At 46.2% G+C, this 7,746-nt stretch overlaps 1 protein-coding gene across 1 annotated transcript in view; it reads left to right on the forward strand.

Moving 5' to 3' along the window:
• Nucleotides 1–7,390, forward strand: part of NEDD4L (NEDD4 like E3 ubiquitin protein ligase) — a 338,877-nt gene extending 331,487 nt beyond the window's left edge. The window contains exon 32 of the mRNA XM_089895250.1: nt 807–7,390. Coding sequence (XP_089751376.1) covers nt 807–909 — 103 coding nt within the window. The 3' untranslated portion in view covers nt 910–7,390. The remainder of the gene's footprint in view (nt 1–806) is intronic.
• The last annotated feature ends 356 nt before the right edge of the window (nt 7,391–7,746 follow it).

A 7,746-nucleotide genomic window follows, 5' to 3' on the forward strand; every position in this document is an offset into this window, starting at 1 on the left:
CAGTCCCGTGGACAAGTGCAGTCCTTTGCTCACAGAGGTCACATGTATGTATGGAGACCTCACTGTCACCGAGGTGACTTGTAACACCCCTGCCAAAGCCTCAAGGTATGTAGGGGCTTCTTATAAGTGAGGCTTTTCACTCCACGTGTTGATGACTTGCCTGACTTTGGTTAGAGGGTAGCTCAGCGTTGGGGTCCCAGAGCTGCAGGCAGCCTGGGTTCTGGTCTCGCATCTGCGGTGCTGTCAGGGGTGAGACCTGGGGCATACTGACCCACCGCTGGGCTCCGGGACCCACATCTGCAGGATTGAGAAAACGTAACGTGCCTCACAGGGCTGCGCTAAAAACAAAGCGATATGCTACATGGAGAAGCGCTGGGGCTTCCTAAAATAGTGTTGAATGAAGGAGAGCGTTAAAAACAGATGCAGCCTCGGTTCATCCTGCTGCGGAAGTTCTTTGTGTTTCAAGGGTTTTGACATCTCTGTGTGTATGTCAGTTACGTTGCCTGTCTTGTCTCCCTTCCCGGCAGGGTTTTCCAGGATCCACGTTTGGTCCCAGTAGAGAGGGTTCATGGACGATCAGAAAATTCCTTTCTCTTCCCCCGTAGGTTACTATAGCATGTTTGGTGTGGGCAGTGTCATCGCTGGAATTTACTTTTCGATAATCAGAAATATCTTTGCGAGTTGAGACTTTGACATCCTCTTGCTGGAACACCAAGTGCCCCCTTAGCCAGATCTAGGAAGTGCTGCGGTAACTAAAGGGCAGTGATGATGGCTTTTTACCTACGCTTCCTTGTTAACTTTTGCAGCTTTAATCGCCTTGACTTACCTCCATATGAAACCTTTGAAGATTTACGAGAGAAGCTTCTCATGGCTGTGGAAAATGCCCAAGGATTCGAGGGGGTGGATTAAGTGCCCCCTGCCTCGGGAGGGTTGTTCTTCACGCAAGTCCTGCTTGCACTTTTGCATTCGCCTAACAGACTCTGCAGAGATGCTGGCAGAGAGCAGCGCACGGCGCGGACTCCTGGAGCAGAGCCTTCGCCCGCGACTTGCCCACGCGCCAACATGGGAACCCAGTCCCAGGTCGCGTTCCTGCATTTTCCACCACAAATTACCAACTGGTTGATGTGTATACTAATTACATTTTAGGAGGACTTATTCTATTTATGTTGTGCCTCTGTAGGCCAAGCCCTTAATAAATATTTTACATACTTTATAATGACAGCGAATGGAATTAATCACTCTACAGGTATAGTATTACAACTCATGTTTACTTTTTAAAATGATTTAGACCGATTTGCAGATTTTATTTCACTACAATTAAAGATGTCTCATGTACTTGGAAAAGTGAGCATATTATTTTTTTGTATTTGAATTTCACGCCAGGTTTAATGTCAGTGACATTTTTAAAGTTCTTGGACAGCCCCACGCCCTACCTGATTAGCATTGGAAGAATGACTTTTGTCCAAAAGCCTTCTACAGACAAATACTTGGAGAGAATTTAAACCGTAACATTAGGCATCGTGACGATTTTTTCCATGCTCAGAATGAAAACTAACTGGATAATTACGTTTTTTGTACAAATTTAGCATAATAGCTGCAGGCTGAGAGAACTGTAACATAGCATGACAAACTTTGTGTTGACTTGAAGGAATCACACCATTATTCCTTAGAGGTAATTACGTGTGCTAGAGCACACTTGAGGCAGGGTTGGACTATCGTTTCTCGTAAGAGAAGTTATTTACTTAACCCTTCCTGCTGCTGTACAGTCGTCCTTCTGTCATGTCTTCCTCTTTGCTGTTCTCAGTAGAGACACTCGAACGAAACTTGGCACTGCGCGATTTGGAGCTGTGGGAACCAGGCCTGTGCAGTCTCCTGTTTGTACACGTTTGCTGACGGTAGCTAAATAACCAGCTTTTGTTCTAACCGCGCCAATTCTGAAGGCACTTTATGTACGACATGGAGGTCACATCTGGTTCCTGGGGGGGTTTTGTCATGAGCATTGACTGGGATGCTGATTTCTTCCCTCTGCACACACCTTTCCGGTGCAACAGCTATCAACTGTGAAGCTGGCTGCTGGTGTATAAAAGCCTGGCTGTAAAGCTCGGCCTACAGACCTGCCCTCACCAATCGTCTTGTGATTTCTGTGCCACTGCAAAGATTCATAGACAGTTCATCTAACCGGGTTTTGTTCCCAGTGACATGTTGCATGCTTCCATACCGTGTACTGCCCAAGTTGTGTCCGTTGTGTGCTGGATTAGAAGTGCGAGAGAAGGCTTGATCTGATCCCCTGACGTCCGGCTCTTCAGCTGGTCCTGGCGGGGATGGAGGGTTCTGTGGGATTCGATTCCTGGCCGCTTGTGAGTCCTTGTTGCAGAATTCTGTCATGTTTTGAGAGAACGCCTGAGGCAGGGTGGGAGCCCAGCAATCCTGCTGTCCTTCTTAACCTGTGTTGTCCTAGACCCGTGGTGGCAGTCAGGGGACACTAGCCGTCTCACCTCTTGCCAGTCGTAGATAAGACAATAAAATCGTGGTTTCAGGGCCTCCATTTAGGATCTTTTGGCGTTACAAACTCAATTTACCCCGGCTCTGGGTGGCTCGTGGGAAGCCACGAATGTTTGTGCTTGTCAGGGAGTTTTCTGAAGCGGCGCAGAGGCCTGCGTGTCTAAAAGAAGGTGGATTTCTACAGAGCTGAGGATTGTTCCCTTTCCGTATTGATTTTTAAAATCCAGTAGTGATCAGAAAACCTAGATGTTGAGTAATTAGAAAAAACGATATTGTTCATTACTTTTACCTACTGGTGGGATTCTTTTCCCATCACTCAATGTAACAGATGTCTCAGTGGCAAACCTCCCCCTTCTTGTAGCCCCTCAAGTCCAGACTCGGCTTTCTTTTTATGACTTATGCCAAAGCCTGGGAGAGCAGTATGCTTGGATGGGTTCTGAGAATGAGCGTGTGATTTACAGGGGGAGAAATCCAACGATTCTTGTCTAAGAACTGGGATTCTTCTGTCTTTTTGTAAACTGTATATTCCAAAAAATCAGAATATTCACTAAATGCAAATTAGGCAAAGTATTGAAAATAAGAAAGAAAACCCGTCCTAAGATAATTTCTGTGCCAAGAACAGATAAGAATTACCGAAATAGACCCCCATGAATACTTGAAAGGCAGTAACTGTGAATGACAATCCAGCTCATCTAGCCCTTAATATCTCATTTCAGTGACAGCTCAAAAGTGCCGGGTCTAGAGTTCGTTTGGGGGTTTTGGTTTTCTTTTTTTTTTTTTAATCCAAATAACGTTCCCTGGCTCTCATCAATTCTCAGCGTTTCACTCTTTGTCTAAAACAGTCACCCATCTTGTTTTCTCTCAATCCTGATGACCACTCTCCATCACCTTCGCGACGTAACCACAGAAGGCAGTAAGGAAAATGCACTGCATGGGGGCAGGCTGCCGGGCGGTCCCTTGGGCCTCTGCCTGCTCCGGTCAGCGGGCCTGGGGGACGACGGCAGGACGGCCGTGTCACCTCATCTAGTCCTTAGCAGCGACGCTACTCCGCAGTCCAGGGTCTCTTAGAGCTTCTGCTTTCTTAGAAGTTACCTGAATCTAGCTTCTTCAGTTCGCTGAAACAGAGCCGTCATGGGCCATTTTGCCTTGAGGTTAAGAAGTGCGTGCCAGGGTTTACATACATATCGCATGTTAAACATTGGTTATCACAGCCACCTGTAAAGTCCTGGGTATTTCTATTTCTGACTCTTGTCAGCCTAAAGATGAATTTGGAAAGTCCACCCAGTGGGCTTAGCTTCAGAGAGTGTGCTGCTTTTCTACCTGCTGCCTCTGGAACAGGAAACAGCGAGGCATTCGTCTCAGTGCTCTTTCTTTTTTCCTGAAATACTTGCCATTATTTCCCAAAGGCCCATTGGTAGCTAACGTCAGATACTCCCTAAGGTCAGATGACAGATGCTCAAAGCAACCTGACATGGATTATTCCTCCCACATAAGGATGCAGTGACAGATTCTGAGAGAAATGGTTTGCAAAATGTTGGAACCACTTTCTACATCTCACATTGTTAAACAGAACAGTTAGATTTGCTGCATATGAACTTGCTCTTCAAGAGAACCAGTTTGGAACTGGCAAGACCACACAGCAGTGGTACATGTTGTCTAACAGTTACTAATTGTTCCACACGTGACTCACGTATTTCCCTAGCTCTTGTATCTCACCTCTGAAATTACAGACTCTATGAAGAGAGCCTGGGTTGATCAATTCTCAAGCCCCTACCCAGGCCCTGTGCTAGCGCTTCTTTGTTTGCTCTTTCCTCCTCACCCTGACTCTGCACCCCTGTACTGACTCTGGTGTCATTTTCTGCCTTGCCAGTAGGGGGCACTGCTGTGCAGGGTAATTGCCTGGCCTGCTCCCTTCCTGACCCCCCAGGAGGTCCTGCACTACCTCCGTCTTATTCAGACTTCAGGGTACATCTTGATAAGTCAAAACTGCCAATTTTAGGGCTGAGATGTGTTTTTTTAAAAATCCTTATAGACTCCACTTTGTACTTTAGATTTTGAAACTGGGAAGAAAATGTGACATACTTTGGACCACTTTTTTTAATTTATCGAAGCCTTAATGAACAGTGTATATACATTTGCATACACACACACCCCGACCCAAAAGTGTTTTCAGTGCGTCGGAGACAAAGCTGTAGCATTAGGACGTGAGCTGGTATGTTTCATAGAAAAGGAGAGCTTTCTGTTGGTATGGAATTTTCCAAGAAAATCTCTCATTAGACCGCTCCCCTTCGTCAAAGGTGTTAGGTGCAGAGCAACGCATGTTTAAGATGCATGTCTTTGTGTTGGTTGGTTTTGTGTTTGTATGAGTAATGATAGAATATAACAACATTGGCGACAGACCTCTGTGTACTACCTTCTCAACCTGTATCAGTGCATTGTAAGCCTTCTCATGACCATGACCCTGTGTCCACACATCTGTGCTCCTACATAAACCAGTCTGCCCCTCTTTCTCAGACTAATTTCACCTAGATTGTCACGGTTTCCTTCATGTTAACTTTGCATATCTTTGTGCTTCCTTCACTACTATGTATGTAATATATATACGTACATATGCTGTCCAAATATATCTTTACATATTTGTATAGCATTTTTACACCTACCTTGAGGAATCTGGTTTCGAAAGGGAGTGAGAGTTTAGTCCCTTCTACAGTTTTCTCCAAGCTGTGTCTTGAGAATTCTGACCCTCAGAGCCTGAGAGCACCCCAGGAAGATGATATAATATGCCGTCATCTCTTAACTCAGCACCTATTATCAAAGGAAACATGAAAAAACAGTGACTTTTAAGGTGAAAAACAGTTTCAAGCATTCCAAATGAATTCTCAATGTTTCATAACTTTTTATTATAAACACACCTCCTAAATAAAGCCAAGTACCATTTGATACAGTGATTAAAAACCAAACAACTTGGAAATTTTTTAACAGACAACGTATGGATAAATGCTCATTTTCACAATCAGAATAGCTGTAAAATACGGTTGAATTTGATACCGACAGAAAACGTTTAGTTGAAGGACAAATCCTTTTTGCTTTTCGTTTTTCTTGGGAGATCTAAAGAGAAATTGTGGATTGTTTTCCTGACAGCAAAAGAGTAATGTGACAAAATGAAGTCGTTGTAAAGAAGTGATGCAACTTGTCAAATATTTAATAAAGAATTATGGAAGCTGGAACTTTTTCTACATCAAGTATTACGGGTTGTCTGATTTAAAGCTTCTTTGTGAGCGCATCGCCTTGATTGTCTCGGGGAGGTTATTTAAATGCCTGCAGATTTATAGACAGTATATTCACTTCCTTAATCTCCCTAGAAGTTCCACATCTTTAAAAACATCATTAAAGGCTGCCCAGAACACATGGCTTGAGCTTAATGGGATGCACCTCTATTCTTAGCCATCTGTCTTTTTATTAAATTTGAGAATTAATGACTTGATGGATTACCCAAGTGGTAATATAAAGTCCATTCCTGGAAAGGCATATTCCACCTCTAGTTTTCATCTGACTAACCCTCAATTTATGTCAGTTAAAGAGACTCAGTAATGAAGCTCAAGGTGGTTCTCAGAAGGGAGATGCTATCAAAATCCAGATCTCATGTCAATTCCCTGATAAAACACGTAGACTCCTCAAAATTTTTTCCCTTTTTCTCTGGTGCCTAAGCCTCCTCTCTATGGCCTTAACTTGCCCCCTCTGGGACTGCCAGGAGGTAACATCCAAATCAGGACATAATTGCACCCTGGTATCTTGCTACTTGTCTCTTTCAGTCAGCAGTAGATGGTATCTTGCTGGAAAGGTATCGACAGCCTTCTGAGTTCCTGCGGCTTCCCCCAGCCTTACAGGAACAGACAAGGAAGGTACCGGCAGATAGAGCCACTCTGAACTTTGTATATGCTCACAGAGAAAAACATAAATGATGAGATACATGAAATAGGAATAAATCATCATACATCAGTTACACAGTTGCTAAGTTAGTAAGCTCTTAACCTGCTCTGAAGTCCAAGAGTGATCCAGGCACTTCTGAAACTCTAACGTCCCTGGTAAAAGTTGGTGGTGAGCATGGGTATCCAGGGATTCTCATCGCTGTGGTTGGCTCTGGGGAGCCACGTTCAAAGGGGTCCCTGGACATAAGAGGGCAGATGCCACTTTCCCGTCCCTTTGGTGCGCCCTCATCTGGGAGACAACACTTCTCAAAACTGAGTTTCCAGAGGACTCGGGCTGTTGGATGTCTAAGCAAGTTTTTATAGGACTTAAATTGGACAGGAAAACAAAATGATGGTGACTTTTATTAAGTCCCAATACGGACCCCTTCGTACGGACCTGGCCCCAGCTCAGGACACCCACTGGTGGGGACTGAGAAGGGGAGAACCAAGATTCCCTTTGTAGGGCTGACCTCCGGCCCAGCCTGAGGAAAAGGTGAGTCCAGTCAGCCTGTCACCTTCCTGCTCAGCCCCTTTGTAGCACCCCAGCTCCTCCCCAGCCAGCGTCCCCAGGCTGTGCCTCCTTCTTTCCCTAGCAGCAAGTCACAGGTAACACAGGATGAACTCAATGGAAAGCAGTGGAGCGGCCGCCCCCTGCCCCTGGGCAAAGCGGCATCTCCCCTCAGCTGGGCCTTGGGGTGCCCTCAGCACCCGGTGCCTCAGGGAGGAGGTCGGAGGCCGAAGCCGCCCGTGCATTAGCCCAGCCCAGGCCCCCTCGCTCGTGGCTCCTGTGTGTCTGCCTGCTGGACTTGCCAGTATCTTGAATCTAACTTAATCCCGTCCTTGCCCGGGTGTCCAGCCAACTTGCCGCTTCAGGTGCTCCCGTAACACATGGATGGGGCACCGTCACCTGCATTTCTGCAGCCTCGGGGCATCGCTCACCATAGGAACAGGGCACAGGGCCGCAGAGACGGGGGCTCGGGGCCTTGATGGTGGGAGGGGAGAACACACGTTTCCTCCCAAAGCCCTCTGCTCGCCTCTCCTCACCCTAATTCCTGGGGAGAGCCTTTTTTTCTCTCTGCGGAAGAAGTTTGCTCGCAGACAAGTTAGCTTGGGGGTCGTGTAAGGGCCTTGCAGCAAGGAAAGCTCCCGCCTGAGCACTGAAGATGAGTGAGTGACAGCGGAGAGGCGCATCCCACTGTGATGAAAGGGAAGTGATACATTTGGGCAATTTCTAAGCAATACCATACCGTGGGGGTTTTACATACAGTTCCCAGAG

This window comes from Delphinapterus leucas, chromosome 14 (assembly GCF_059928025.1).
Source record: "Delphinapterus leucas isolate spDelLeu-1000000601 "Yukka" chromosome 14, BTC_Dleu_Yukka2, whole genome shotgun sequence".
NCBI lineage: Eukaryota > Metazoa > Chordata > Mammalia > Artiodactyla > Monodontidae > Delphinapterus > Delphinapterus leucas.